Source organism: Dreissena polymorpha, chromosome 5 (genome assembly GCF_020536995.1).
Source record: "Dreissena polymorpha isolate Duluth1 chromosome 5, UMN_Dpol_1.0, whole genome shotgun sequence".
Lineage (NCBI taxonomy): Eukaryota > Metazoa > Mollusca > Bivalvia > Myida > Dreissenidae > Dreissena > Dreissena polymorpha.
Genome location: NC_068359.1, coordinates 6,614,544 through 6,629,685, shown reverse-complemented (window position 1 = coordinate 6,629,685; position 15,142 = coordinate 6,614,544). Strand labels below are relative to the sequence as shown.

At 37.8% G+C, this 15,142-nt stretch overlaps 1 protein-coding gene across 1 annotated transcript; it reads right to left on the bottom strand.

Annotated features, from left to right (window-relative positions):
* Positions 1 to 5,901: 5,901 nt before the first annotated feature.
* LOC127881336 (uncharacterized) lies at positions 5,902 to 12,828 on the bottom strand. The gene is made up of 9 exons (XM_052429095.1): positions 12,765 to 12,828; positions 12,111 to 12,299; positions 11,830 to 11,991; positions 11,263 to 11,422; positions 10,726 to 10,952; positions 9,388 to 9,500; positions 8,377 to 8,512; positions 7,317 to 7,403; positions 5,902 to 6,922 (listed from the first exon to the last, which is right to left on the bottom strand). The coding sequence occupies exons 1-9, from the start codon at positions 12,826 to 12,828 to the stop codon at positions 6,303 to 6,305; spliced, it is 1,758 nt and encodes a 585-aa protein (XP_052285055.1). The 3' UTR covers positions 5,902 to 6,302.
* Positions 12,829 to 15,142: the final 2,314 nt, after the last annotated feature.

Genomic DNA, 15,142 nt, shown 5'->3' with positions numbered 1-15,142 from the left:
GCCGGCGACCGGTTTATTTGTGATCGAGGCATAAATTAACATCTCGAATTTCTTGATTATCCATACATATCCATAGCCACAACGAAATAACATTGTTTTGAGTTTTGAAGCCCAACATTTTCTTCCGGATTAATCTAACTGTTTTAACATTATATAACATTGTTTTGGGTATCTATAATTAGGTATAGTTAGTAATGCTCCATTGGTCATGGTCGGCTCGGGTACTTCTTAAATGCCCCCCCCCGGGTACTCGTAAGTATACTTAAATGTACCCCGGGTACGGTAAAAATGCTGAAACGTACCCGTGCATTCTTACGCTAAATTGATCGTTGTCGGCAATTTTGTAAATAAATTACGTTCATATTTATGTCTATATTCTGTAAAATGACCTCTATATTATCGAAACTCCCACTCAAAAAAGCATGTCGGGACAAGTTTTGTTCAAATAGAAATTAGTTTTGTATTCCGTAGCGCGTTTTGTGACATCGGATTTTGGGCGGGTACAGTTTAAATTGCCCGGGTTCTTGTTAGTATATTATTAGCATATATGTTAGTACGTTTCAGCATATTTACCGTACCCGGGGTACATTTATGTATACTTACGAGTATCCGGGGTACATTTAAGCAGTACCCGAGCCGAAAATTACCAATCAAGCGTTAGTAACTTATACCAATATTTTATAAAATTGACAAAGAAGGTAACACACATTGGGAGACGCTCACATACACCATGAACAAGACATGAGTTGGTAGGTTTTTTAACATGCACAATTCGTTTACAAAAATTGTTATGTACAACTTCAATCAAGTCAATAAACTAGAACCCCCAGATTTGTTGTCCATAACACAGAATCAGTTTTATCATACTATCGAACAACATAAATAAATCTTAATCTGTAAAATTCCCAAATGATTTTTTTTGTAATTGTTATAAGCAAAAATTGCTTTTTGTTCTTGTGTACTTAGCTTTTCATGTGTAGCGCTCCAAGATAGTTTTGATGCAAACAATAATCCCATGAATTTATAAACAGAGGTAGTATTTATTCACGCGTCTCGGAAACTCCTATGTTCTTAATGTCTTAAGGGTCCACTGTTTCTAAATACAATTATTTCTTTGTTTATATATATATATATATATATATATATATATATATATATATATATATATATATATATATATATATATATATATATATATATATATATATATATATATATATATTAATTTCCATTCCAGTTAAGGCACAAAATTCGTCAATAACGTTTATTTGCTGTAATAATGTAATTGCTGTTTCGGCACAACTAGCTACATCATCTGCGAGCATTTGACATTTTGATGTCGTGAATTTCATTAGTTATCAATATACCAGAGCCACATTTTTCTCGTTACTTCGTAGATAATTCATCGATCAATAGTGTAAAAATCGTCGGACTGGTCTTATCACACCAGCTACATCCAATATTACATAACAAAAACTCTGTTATGTTTACTTGTAAAAACATTGTCTGTCAAAAGCATACCAGCCGTATTTTAACTTTTTTTTTGTCGTTTCATCTTTAACCTCTTTGATTGATAATGACCTTTACATGATTTGCGCCCTATGAAAAGTGGGTTTAATGCATGTGCGTCAAGTGTCGTCCCAGATTAGCCTGTGTAGTGAGCACAGTCTAGTCAGTGACGACATTTTCCGCTTAAACTGGATATTTGATATAAAGAGACTTACTAAAAAAGAAACATAACATAAAAGCGGGAAGCACAGGCATTAAACCCACTTTTCACAGAACACGGCCCATATAGATTTAGTATCTATATGATCATTCAGCAGTGACAGTATGGGCTCAATCTACGAAGCAGTTAAAGATAAGTTGAATACATACAGTTCAGGAGACTTTATATTCCATAGTGGCTTAAGACAAAAGAGCGACCTAAATAGGAGAATACCTATTTTTCATGACTATAGAAAACACACAAAGTGCCAACATTTGGCCAAATATTGATCGCAGCCATAATTTATTCCTTGACAAATCATCTACACATTTAGGTAGTTCATCTGCAGTCCGCACAGGCTAATCAGGGACGACACTTTATGTCTTAACTGGATTTTCGCTAAGAAGAGACTTTATTAAAAGAAAAATATCATAAAAACGAAACGTGTCGTCCCTGATATTAAGTCTTGTTCTGAGAAAACTGGGCTTAATTCGTGTGCGTAAAGTGTCGTCCCAGATTAGCCTGTGCAGTCCGCACAGGCTAATCAGGGACGACACTTTCCGCTTTAATGGTATTTTAAGTTTCAAGGAAGTCCTTCCTTACCGAAAATTAAGTTAAGGCGGAAAGTGTCGTCCCTTATTAGCCTGTGCGGACTGCACAGGCTAATCTCGGACGACACTGTACGCACATGTATTATGCCCAGTTTTATCAGAACAAAAGACACATATTATAGAAAACGTGTCATTGTTCAGACTATGTGTTTTTGTACAAGTCTTTATCAATCACTGTCATTTAATGTTGTGTCGACACAATTATTCTAGTTCCTTGCTCTGTGAAAAGGGGGTTTAAATCATGTGCGTTAAGTGTCATCCCAGATTAGCCTATGCAGGAACGACACTTCACGCACATGCATTAAACCTTTTTTCTCACAGAGCACGGGCCATTTATTTAGGTTCGATTTAGTTCATAGATCTAACTAGTTGACAGACTAACCGTATTTTATTTACTCACAGGGCAAAGGAAAACAATGGAGCACACGAATGCGTCGCTTTTGAGCCAGATAGGCAACACAACCTATCAGCCCTTTGGGATAATAGAGATTTCACCGATTTGGTGATTGTTGGTAATAAAATCCTGGCGATATTCGCCATACTCATCTTGCTCTGTGACTTTGCGGGTGTCATCATACTGAGTCAGTGTAGACTGATTCCTTTCCAATGCCGGTATGTCTCAATGAATTTTATTATCAGCGATGGAATCTCATGTCTCTCACTTTTGATATGTCAAATCCTTATGTTTTGGCATGGGATGGCAAGCACATGCATGTTGATCATACGCTTTGTATTAACTGGAGGTACGGTTCTGATCAACATGCTGTCCGTCGCCTGTCTGTCCGCCGAGCGAGCGGTTTCTCTTCTAGCGCATATCACGTACTCTCGAATTGTTACGCGCACAAAAGTATTGATCGTTATATTAAGTCTGCGGACACTGTTGTGTATTACAATATCAGCCGTTACATTATTCGGGTTCAACGTCACATGTAATGGACGTTTTGACGGCTGCGATTTTTGGGATGCTACTCGTTCGGTTCGTCTGTACATGATGTCACTGCTTCTACTTGCGGAACTGTGAGTATGCTGCTCCTACGTCATCATCCACAGGATTGCGATGCGACACAAGCGTGAAATCGCAGCGCTAAGATCTTCGGCATTTCATATGAACATGAACAAGGTTAGCCGAATGAGCGCAAGACATTTTCTACAACGAAAACAATTATCAAAATTGTCCATGTACTAGTATTTGTAATTCTGCATTCTTTCATGGTGATACACCTCATTGTTCGCGAGACAAGCTTTGAAAACAGAAATACTCCTCACAGAAAGCTCTTTTACGCGTTTTGTTACGTATGCATTCAAGTCAACTCCATTTTGAGCCTTCATTTTTATGTTGCCCGATTTGAGGAGTGCAAACTCAAACTGTTCGTCATCCTCGCAAAGATGTTTCCAGCATTTTAAACGAAAATGGAGAAGCTAAGGAGGAATGTGTTCAACATTGTCGTGGCCGCTGATGTTGCTAGCGGTTCTGGCGACCAATAACAGTTTCAGCGGCAGTGGGATTGGTAAAGGTGGTACTTATGCGTATGCTGCCGATAGATATGCGTCGCGTTCTGAGAAAACTAGGCTTAATACTTGTGCGTGAAGTATCGTCTCAGATTAGCCTGTGCAGTACGCACAGGCTAATCAGGGACGACACTTTCCGCTTTTATGGCATTTTTAGTTTCAGTTTAGTCCCTCTTTACCGAAAATCAAGTTAAGGCGGAAAGTGTCGTCCCTGATTACCCTTTGCGGACTTCACATGCTTATCTGGGACGACACGTTACGCACGTGCATTAACCCCCGTTACCCAGAGCGGATTCACATGTGTAATAAGTGCCGTTCGTTTATTTCTTATATTTCGCTTTCTTATTTCTTTTTATGGTTCCTGTTTACTATGTGGATTCTTAAATGGAAATAAAAGAGTTTGACTGCATGAATTGCGTAGGCTTTTTAAATGTTTTTTTCCGGCATAGCTTTTCAAATCACTTGGATGAAAATTCTCGATAGTTTGGCACGAATTAACAACAATACAAGAATTAGCTTAACTGAAAAAAAATCTTCGCTACAGCTTGTGCAAATACAAATATATATAAAACTTTGTAGGAAAAGAATTGTTGTTAGACGATATGCGTCATTGGGTTTAATAAAGACCTTCTAAATAAGTCCAAAACTACGTTAACATCAATGTCAAAATTAACCCATGTAATATGGGCGTGTTGAAAATGCGTCAATATAATATTCATGCAAGAATCAAAGCCTACTTGCAAGCGGTATTAATGTTATACGAAACTTTTTATATAGATTTAACCTCGTACGGACGGGAGGTTTAAAGAAGGATTCAAGGCTTCAATGTCGCCGTGGCGTAGTGGATATGGTGCCCGCCTTGCGGCCGGGAGGTCATGGGTTCGATTCCAATTGTGGGAACTTTCTTTAGATATCCTCCAAAGACGCCAAGTACTGGTTTTAGTCCTATGAAATTTACTCGAGAGCGTTTCAAATAAGCATATGGCTTTCGATGCAATCGATCTAAAATGAAAAGGTTTAGACTAAGCTAAAGAATCTATAAATCACTTTTTTGCCACTGGCATAATTAGATAACGGGCCATACAAATCTTCTCTTAAATGACAATGCCAAGAGATGTGAATATTTGTTGGTAGTATCGTATCGTGGTCCTCTATCAAAGTTGTCCAATTTATGCCACTGTGGTAAAATGTAGACACAGATCAGGGATCTATGATATTGAAATTCTAAGCCACACTGTTATAAATGAGCGAGCATATTGATGTCAGTCTTTTGACAGTGATTCTGCTAAGTGTATCAAACTTAACTTTGTAACATGTACAATTGAGCCCTGCTCTGTAAAAAGGGGTTTATGCGTGTGCGTTAAGTGTCGTCCCAGATGAGTCTCCACAGGCTTATCAGGGACTACACTTTCCGCCTACACTGGATTTTCGTCAAGAACCTTGATTAGCCTGTTCGGACTGCACAGTCTAATCTGGGACGACACATTACGCACATGCATTAAACCCCATTTTTACAGAGCGCGGCCCATTCGATTTGATCAGGGAAGCCTTTGAAGCCATATGTTTACCTAAGAAATCTTCTGATATCATCTGTCTGTGGATTAGAATGAAACGCAAACATTATGAAGTTGCATTAATACTGATAAAGATATTATATTAGATCTATATTGTGTGCAATATTATTTAAAGAATTGATGTATACATCTTTTTCATAATTTATTGATTATAAAATATTGTATTGCTCTCCTCAGGTTCTTAAAAAATGACTTGGCGATTTTCAATTCTCCTTGGTATGTTCAAGTAAGAACTCAGGCAACCAAGCTTGCACACTGTGAAAGAAAACTTCAGACAGCAGTACGAGAGCTTGTGCATGCAATGTGCCCGATAGGTAGACCGATGCATTGGTTTGTGATAAACTTTGAACTTATAATATTTTACAAAGTTACTTTTCGCTTGCTTTGCCTACGGTGTTTGTCGATTTGACTTCTATCAAGACGGTTAACAATGGCAAAGCAAAGGAACTTATTAACATAAAATAAGATAACAAGTGTCTGGTACCTTTAAAGTTTATGGTTTATTTTCTGGGACTAAAATTGGCTGACCGATAGTCTATGGCCTTGTATAGCAAAAAATAATGTCAGAAGTATGTAATTTCTTTTTGTCCAGCGCTCACAAGTAACTGACAACTTCGTGTCCGCATACACCATTACTGAATATCGCAACCCAGGTGACCAATATGATCACGTGCTTAAGTTGAAATGCCATCGGTCTCCGAAGCATTACTGTGGTCTTGACCACGCCGCACACTTCGTCTTTGATGGACACGTTATAGGTTCTATTTCCGACAGCCAGTTTGTTTGTGACCAATATCCGATTTTGTAATTCTATCCTAAAACAACATTGATGCGCGTTTATCATCATGCGTGCATTTGTCCACAACATTCGTTTGTTTTACTGGTCAGCTATATTCAATGTCACTGACCCCACATTTCAGCGCCGTCGTCTCTTGCTCCCCTCTCGTTTTCGCCGTTATATTTCTGTCTGTTCATATCATTAGTCGCTTTACGATTTTCTCTTTTCGTAATTGAACCTTTCTTGCGGTAAGCAATGCGTTGGCCGTGTTTTGCATTGCAGCATTTCACTTTCTGACATATGGATAACATGTCAAACACCACTAAACTTCCAACGCTACAGACAATGAATATGATGGCCACATAGCCCATGAATTTTGCGGAAGCTCGCTTTTCGTACACGCTTATCTTAGTCATCGCTTTCTTCCTCTCCATTGCTTGCTCTCCCATCTCTCTGAGCCCATGCACCGGATCAGTATAGTTTTCTTCGCTAATGTTTGTTGATATCGGCGTCCATTGGACCACTGTAGTTGAAGTTTGAACAACAGTGACGTATGACGTCATGTATTCGGTTACCGTTGACGTCACGTTGTGAGTGTTGTATACGTTCTGTGTGACAAGAACAGTGTGTGTAATTATGACGTCGTGTGTAATTGCCGTGTATGGTGTCCGTGTGACGTCGTTGAATGACGAAATTAGAACGGGTTTCGTTCGCGATGTGGAAACTGAGATTCCGTTTATCTCTAGAACAGTGAAAGTATACTTCGCTTTTTATCGGATATTGGAAAAACATGTTGATGACGATACTTTATACCTACCTCAAACAATAGTACCTGGCGGGTTACGTTGAATTATAGTAACTATCCGTACATCAACAACTTTTGGAAAGATTACAACACGGGGAATAAAATTAGAGATGTTTAAATCATTTTTATCATCTGGATTGAATAATGAAGCTCATTCACTGTTTTAGTATTGATATGTTATATTTTCATATAGGCAACCTGCTTAGTTTTGACACAACTGGACAATTCAGGTGTTAAATAGACGAAACGTAGCGAATGTATGTTCTCCGAACGATGATTTGCAGGCATCATGAGACAATCTCTATACATCTAAAACATTTGATATACAAACCCCAATCGTCTGGACTTTGGGAAAAATATGTAGAAGTAATATCCATTGCGGAACTTGGAAAAATTGACAACTCTCCAGTTACTTCGCCTGAAACATGTATATTGATCAAATACAGATCTGTTTTCACATTCGTAATTTAAACGTTATAAATATATCAAACTATTGTAAGATTCATGATAAATACGTTATCGTAGACAAATCTTCTAATGTCTATGAAGATACATAATTCGTGGGATTGACATGCTCACATCTTGCATAATGAGGATGTAACATTGATAAGAGCAGCTATTCATAATAATGGCTTTACACAAATCTTTTATTAGACCTTAATGAGGGCGTTTAACAGATTTCTTTTCATTTTAAAATTAAGGCAAACTATTAATGTTTTACCACAATTTAAAAAGTTGTATGTATAACAGATCATATTCAGTCGTTACGTATATCATTTGCAATATTCATAATATATCAGTGTCTATTCGTCGAAAACTGTCTATGCTTGTTTCACATAGAATCGTAAATAAAAACACAGAATTACACTAGGAATCATCCATAATTAAGACACTGTGATAAATCATTCATTGCTTGGAAACAAAATTAAGTTCATTATGTGATGCAAGCTTAGTTGCAAGACTTAATACCGTTTTTGAGATAGGATGATACCGCCTGAACCGATGGGATACACACGAGGTACTCAATGTCACGTCATAACGGTGGTAGAGATATGTGTTTATTTACTTTATCATATGAGTCGCGTTCTAAGAAAACTAGGCATAATGCATGTGCGTAAAGTTTCGTCCCAGATTAGCCTGTGCAGTCCGTTATGTGGGATTGCTATCCAACTAGTTCGATTTCTTAGAACGATATCGGTTAAAAGCTTTACATGTACATAACTCCTACTTTTATGTTGCTGTTGCTTTCCCAATAAATAGCTATACATGTACATGCTGTAATGAAATTGCACATTTAAATCACGGGGATGGGAACATGGTTCGTTCATGTACAACTCTCTTCAAAATAAATTGATGTAATTATGAATACGGGGTGGGACCTTCGTCCGTACCTGAATTGCACGTGCGGTGATAGTACACCCAGCCGTTTGTGAAGGCGTAGTAGTCAGCAAGTGTCCAGCGGTTGCCGCTGTTGAACTGGCAGATGCCGTCATTGGGGCGGTAATCAAAGGACTGACAGGTGTTACCCTAGACAAATTACATGAAAGCGAAATACAATATAACTAATTGTTGTTTTAACCCATTTATGCCTAGCGTCTAGAAAAAAGGCCTTGGCAAACAGCGTAGACCCAGATGAGACGCCGCATGATGCGTCGTCTCATCATGGTCTGCGCTGTTTGCTTAAAGGATTTTTCTGTAAGAAATATTCTAAATATAGAAATAAATATACTAGACATCCCTAATTTTGGAAATAAATTGATCCAATTTAGAAGGATAGGAGAGTCCACTAGGCATAAATGGGTTAAACATAAAATTTTAAAGCATTGACGAATATTTGTGTATCCTCCCGGTAACTCGCGTGCATTTTGGAGCTTATGCTTTTATATACATGCGTTCGTATAAATACATAAGAGCCTTGTTCTGAGAAATCTGGGACGACACTTTACGCACGTGCATTTTCCCAATTTTCACAGAACGAGACACATATACGCGTCATTTTAATTAAAATTGACATGACGTCAACTGTGTTATCATTGTTTTTTCTATTCAACATTGGAATAAAGCCTACGTATATATCATACATGTAAGGAGATTTCAATATATACCTGTTGAAACTATTAGAGCAAGGTACTTAATTTCTTGTAGAGCAAGTCTGCCCTTTTATACATATACCCGGTCACACGTTTTAACTTTTATGTGTACATGTATATGGCATTTAATGCCTCAGATGAAATAAAACATGCAGTCAAACTCACAGGATTTACAAAAACACTTCACGTTTTAAGAGATCTTTGCAAACTTGGACACTATTTCTCTTTAAAATGTCTCGGTTTTGAAAAGATGAAAGCAGCTGAAATTTAGTAGCTAGCGCAATCACAGCCCTTTACAGCAAGCATACGTACGGCTTCCTGGATGCAGAACTTCTTGCAGTCTTCCAACGTCTTCTGGTACATGTATACATAGTTGTACGCGGTAATGGTCCAGTTCTCAAACGCACGGAATTGGCATCGCCCTTCTGGGACAGTGAATAAAAACGGTAACAAGTGAATAAACGAAATATCATCGGTATTGCGATTCTCTGGTACAGTGGATACAAACAGTTACGATTTCATGTATAGATAATCGCCTAATCATTTTCTAGAGACCTGAACGGGTCGGAGTACACTAGCGAAGAAAAATTTAAGCAAGTTAATTGGATGTACGCACATTGTCATCACTAAAAATAACACGGGCGTTAATATCGGGCGCTTCCTCTGTTTTGCGATGCACTATGAGCCAATGCTACTTCCGAGGTGGCGGTTAGGACCGGATGTTTTGAATTGTCACAGATAATTATTCAGTGTGTTTTTGTTTTATATGTATACATTCTATAGGCAATGTTCTTTTTTCATATTTCTTCTTGTTTTTTTCAACGTTAATACGTGAACCCACATTTATACAGAAAACACAAACACTCTATGAAAAAAAAAAGTTGTAAATATATATGTATTAGTCTTGTGATGATTCATATATCGTGTATTAGCACCTTCTCATCTCCTTAGCATCACATCTTTGGCATTGGCTGCTCCTCTTTTGGACAAATACAAAATTATCTATTAGATCTACAAGAAACAAATGTGTTTGTGCATGCAGCAACTAGTATATGTTGAACGTAATCGTTTAATTACGTAAGAGTATTAATCGTGTGGAAAAGTGCTCGTCATTTAGGCAAAAAATACGAATTTGATTTCAAAAACTCCACGATGCCACAACTTTTAAATGTCCTTACGTTTCCATATGGGTTGTGATTGTATCTTACTGTAAATTTATGGATGAAGAAATCTTCGCTCAATCGTACTATATTGCCCGATAAAAAAAATATGTTAAAAACATAATACAAGCTCACCCTTTAGAATTATCCGTGAGAGTTCAAAACATCCGGTCCTTAGCGCCACCTCCGAAGTAGCATTGGCTCATTAATTAATGCATCACATAGGGGTGGCACCCGTGATTAACGGTCGTGATTTATGTGACTTATATTTGTCGACGATATACTTTTTGACAGGATTGCACTCGTTAATTTGTTGAATAATCAATATCTAAATAGTTTTAAAGTATGCCTTAGGCGAGGGCAATTGGTCACTAACTTTAAATAAAAGTTTAGCGGACTGTAAAATTCTACCCTGTTATTGTTTCTGGGTCGTTATTATTACAATACATTGTACAAGATATTATATCTCCGTTTCAACTATACAACACACCGTCTTTGTACTGACACAGATGTGGCAGTCGTCTGGAGCATTCTGTAACATGCCAACCATACGGACTCGATACGGAGACGGCGACACATTCGACGTCACTGAGTATGCCATCTGTCCCTTGATAGTGCCAGTTATACCACGTGACCTTGTCTTCCGGGTACTGCCACGACCAGTTCACGGTGACACTGGACGTTCTTTGCAGCCCGATCCAAATTAGACCGTCAGTCCTAAAAAATTATAGTTCAGGATTTTGACTCGGCACCAAAAGTGACGTGACTGTAGTCATCTCAAAGAAGCATAAAGTAAATATGCATCGTCATCATCATCATCATCATCATCATCATCATCATCATCATCATCATCATCATCATCATCATCATCACCATCACCATCATCATCATCATCATCATCATCATACCATCATCACCATCATCATCATCATCATCATCATCATCATCATCATCATCATCATCAAAATCATCATCATCATAATCATCATCATTATCATCATCGATGATCATGTGAATGAAAACCTACCCCGACATGGCTGGCTGAAGTTCAAGGTCTGGCAGTGTGGCGATATCGTACAGCGTGGCCAGACGTCCTCCCCTAAGTTCGCAAATCTCCTTCGCATCGTGCCATCCGGACTGGTTCAGATTCAATACGTAATGACGCGGACTGGTGTACAATTCCTCGCCTGCGGTGAACATGCATCGATAAGGAAACGAAATGAGTCTGACCCCCCCCCCCACCCCGATTCAGAAAGATCGATGCTGATTCAGAAGACACAGTAATATGGGAATATCGCGGATTGAAAGGGGGTACAGTCAGAATAAAAGAACGTGTAGTTATTGTTCTTTCAGGGTTTCATCTCATCTCATCATCTTCGCCTGTGTTTCCGTCTTGGACGGAAAGCTTTCTCGAAGCGCCTCGGTTCTGGGCGAGCCTCTTCAGCTGCCGCCACGTTTAGTACATCTGCCTACCATCTGCATACAGGTCGCGGCGCCAGGTGTTTCTATGCGTCCTATTTTTTCATTTGCCTTGGGGTTCTTCTTTTCGTATTGGATGCAGGCTTGCGAAGGGTGTGATTTATCCATCGCCAACGTTTCTGAAGGATGTCTTCTTCAACGGGCTGCTTCCTTGTTCTTTTCCATATATTTTCGTTGGGGATCTTGTCTGGACAACGGATCTTGAGTATCTTTCTGTGGTAGGTGTTGATGAAGGCATGTATTTTCGTATCAGTGGTTACAGTTGTCCTCCAGGTTTCTGCTCCATGGAGGAGTAGTGGCCTCACGGTGGTATTGAAGAGCATAATCTTGGTGGTGATGTCAATTGCGCTGGATCCAAGATGTTCCTCTGCTGACGGGAGGCTTATCGTGCTTTACCGATGCGGGTTCTGACGTCTGCATCCGTTCCTCCATGGTTGTTCAAAATGCTGCCGAGTTGGGTGAAGCTGTCCACCTCCCCCAGCGCCTCGCTTTTTAATGTGATGGATGTGTCGTTAGATGCGTTGGTGTTGAACCTTGTTCTTCCCTCTGTTGATGGTGAGGCACAGTGTATTCGATTTCGTACCACTGGTGCAAAAAGGTACCATGTGATATTGATATTAAAAGGCACATGGTACCTCTTTGCACCTATGGGTCGATTTTTTGTCTTTCGCGGGTTTAGACGAGGGCGGGGGAATCATTTTTAAGATTTAGAGTGAAACATTCATTTTCAGATAAAATTTGGAAGTAGTCATTTACAGTTAAAGAGACGAGTCCATTTATCGTCGCATTAAGAGGGGAAAGAGTAATTGTCAGACTCAGAATAATGTGTGTGTGGGGGGGGGGGGCAGGGGAGAGGGGCGGGTAAAGTTATGAGCCAATTTAGAAGGGATATATTCATTGGCAGAGTTTAGGTTAACACATTGGTGAATTTAGAGGGCACATAATCATTGATGAATTGCGAGAGGGTACTGTCAATTATATTTATTTTCCCTTTAATAAATTATCAGAGTAAATACAACGCACAACGATTGTAAAAAAAACATAACTCACCAGTTACTGACCCTCTGACGACAAAGAGCAGAATAATAATAATATCTTCAGTAATATCCGCCATTTTGCTTGAAATTCCGTTATTGCACATTCTCGTTGAACGGAGCGTTTTATCCCCGTTAAACTTGAATTTTTATAACGTTTGTTTTATCTCCTCACTTGTCCTTGAAATAAAACTTGTACGCAATCGGTAACGCCTCTGACCACGGTACATATCTTACGTGCTTATATCGAATATTTCTTGCATTTTAGTACATGCGAAAAAAACAGTTCATAGGTTTTTTAATGACTGTTGGTGGTAATGTGTTCGGAACGGCGTAAAAGTAAGACACAAAAATCACGCTTGAATGGCGTCCTTGTCGAATAGAAAATTAATTAATTAGGAATTAATGTAGGATAAATGTTATGTAATGCATTAATTGATGTAGGAATTAAAATTATTGCTGTTTTTATATTTTCAATGAACAATTAATTGGACTTACAGAAAATAAGACACGATTGTTTACGTTCTCGTTAAAAATAAAAAAATAACAACAACACACATTTAAGTAGTTACTTCAAATGGCTGAAATTATCGAAAACCATTCAGAAAGAAATCTGATCGCTTTGATTTGGTTTAATTAAATGCTGCGAATGCTCTTGCCACAAACGAACTCGAAAAAGGAAATAATAAATATTGCATAACTATGCTAACAATTATAATTCTTTCGACTAATTGGTCGCAGCCAGCGTTTATTAAAACAAACTATTGGTAGTGCTAACATGCATTGCGGTCATAAACCACGACGTAATCTGAACATAACAATTCTACCTCCGTACTTTAGATACATTTGCTATATACACACAAAAACACGGAAAAAATAAAATAAAGTTGTGTTCAAAACGCGCAAGTTAAATTTTACACAAATACTAAAAAAATCTGCAAAAGCAACATCATCCTTTTAATCCAACACTAAATCAAAAAGGAACTTTGGTTAAAAGGATGCCGAGTAAACTTAAATATCTTCATACGTAAGAAAACGTACCAATCTCAATGTTTCAGTCAAATAACACGAATATTTAGAATGGTCCATGTTCAAACTTTGCAACTATATATATATATACGCAAACACTTCTTTCTACCAATGTATGTTCTATGTACTATTGAAGCAATGCTAGACAAAACATGCATCGTCGGATAATTAACCAGAACAAGCTTGTTGCGTAATAAAACCTTAATCAAAGCCCGACTTTGTTTCTGTCAATGGGCCCTGCGCCGCTCAGTCATATCGATGATATAAAGGATGAAACGGCCTGTGCGTGAAAGAGACTGAAATTACAACAACGTTAAGCAGACGGCGAATGAATGGATGAAATCAAAGCATGTACAAATACCATGTTTGTAATCATTAAGAGGAAATTAAAGAAGGCTTAATTTTGCGATTTAATCATGTAGCCTTGTTCAATGTCCGCGATATCTTACCGAAGGAACAAATGATCAAGAGAATTGTAGAATTGTAACAGAAAGTGGGTGACTTTGACAATCATCTAAAAATGTTGACTTGTTTCAAGTAATGGCATATTGCATAAGTTAACGAGATTGTTTCATTTTCACCGCTAATATTAAGGCGTTTAAAGAGAGAAGGATCATACAGACTGCTAATTAAGTTTTGGTTTATCAAGTGCGATGTGCATACAGTCGATTTATTTGCGGCGTTTTATCACTATTCAATCCAATCGATAACACAACGACTAAATCTCTTATGAAAAAAACAAAAACGAGTTGTATTATGAACTTTGAAAACAAACATGTTTCACATAACATAAACCAAATTATAAGTCAGAACACATGAATGTGTAGTCTATATTTGAACATCCAATTTCCCACTCTATCACTCCGGAGACGGTGACCACTGTCCGATGCGTTCAGATTGATTTGTTTTAGAGAGAAGAATAATATTTGTAAAACATGGCACCTGTCATATCTATTTATATTTCAATGGTCAATAACTTATATAGTGCTGGAGTTATGCTGTACAGAATAAAATTCACGGAAATGAAAAAAAGGGATGCAATTAAAAAAGAAGACTATAAACAGTTACTGTTCTTGAACACTGTATTTTTCTTAAACTCATCTTTTCATGTTACAGTGAATACATCAGTATTCAAATTAAAATTAATTTTATTGTAAAATTTGATAAAAGGAGATATTAACAAGAGATGTGTTTGTCAGAAACACAATGCCCCCTACAGCGCAGCATTGAAATATCATTTCTATTTATCATTTGGCAGGTATAGAAATCATCTCCCTTTAAAGGGATCTTTTCACGGTTTGGTAAATTGACAAAATTGAAAAAAGTTGTTTCAGATTCGCAAATTGTCGTTTTAGTTATGATATT

Bases quoted from the DNA above. Each gene is read 5' to 3' on its own strand.
- LOC127881336 (XM_052429095.1), bottom strand. From the start codon at position 12,828: ATGGCGGATATTACTGAAGATATTATTATTATTCTGCTCTTTGTCGTC. The intron at 11,992-12,110 runs GTAAAGCACGAT...TCCATGGAGCAG, and splicing joins AGACGTCAGAACCCGCATCG to AAACCTGGAGGACAACTGTA. The intron at 7,404-8,376 runs GTACGGACGAAG...TACATGTTTCAG, and splicing joins TCACCGCACGTGCAATTCAG to GCGAAGTAACTGGAGAGTTG.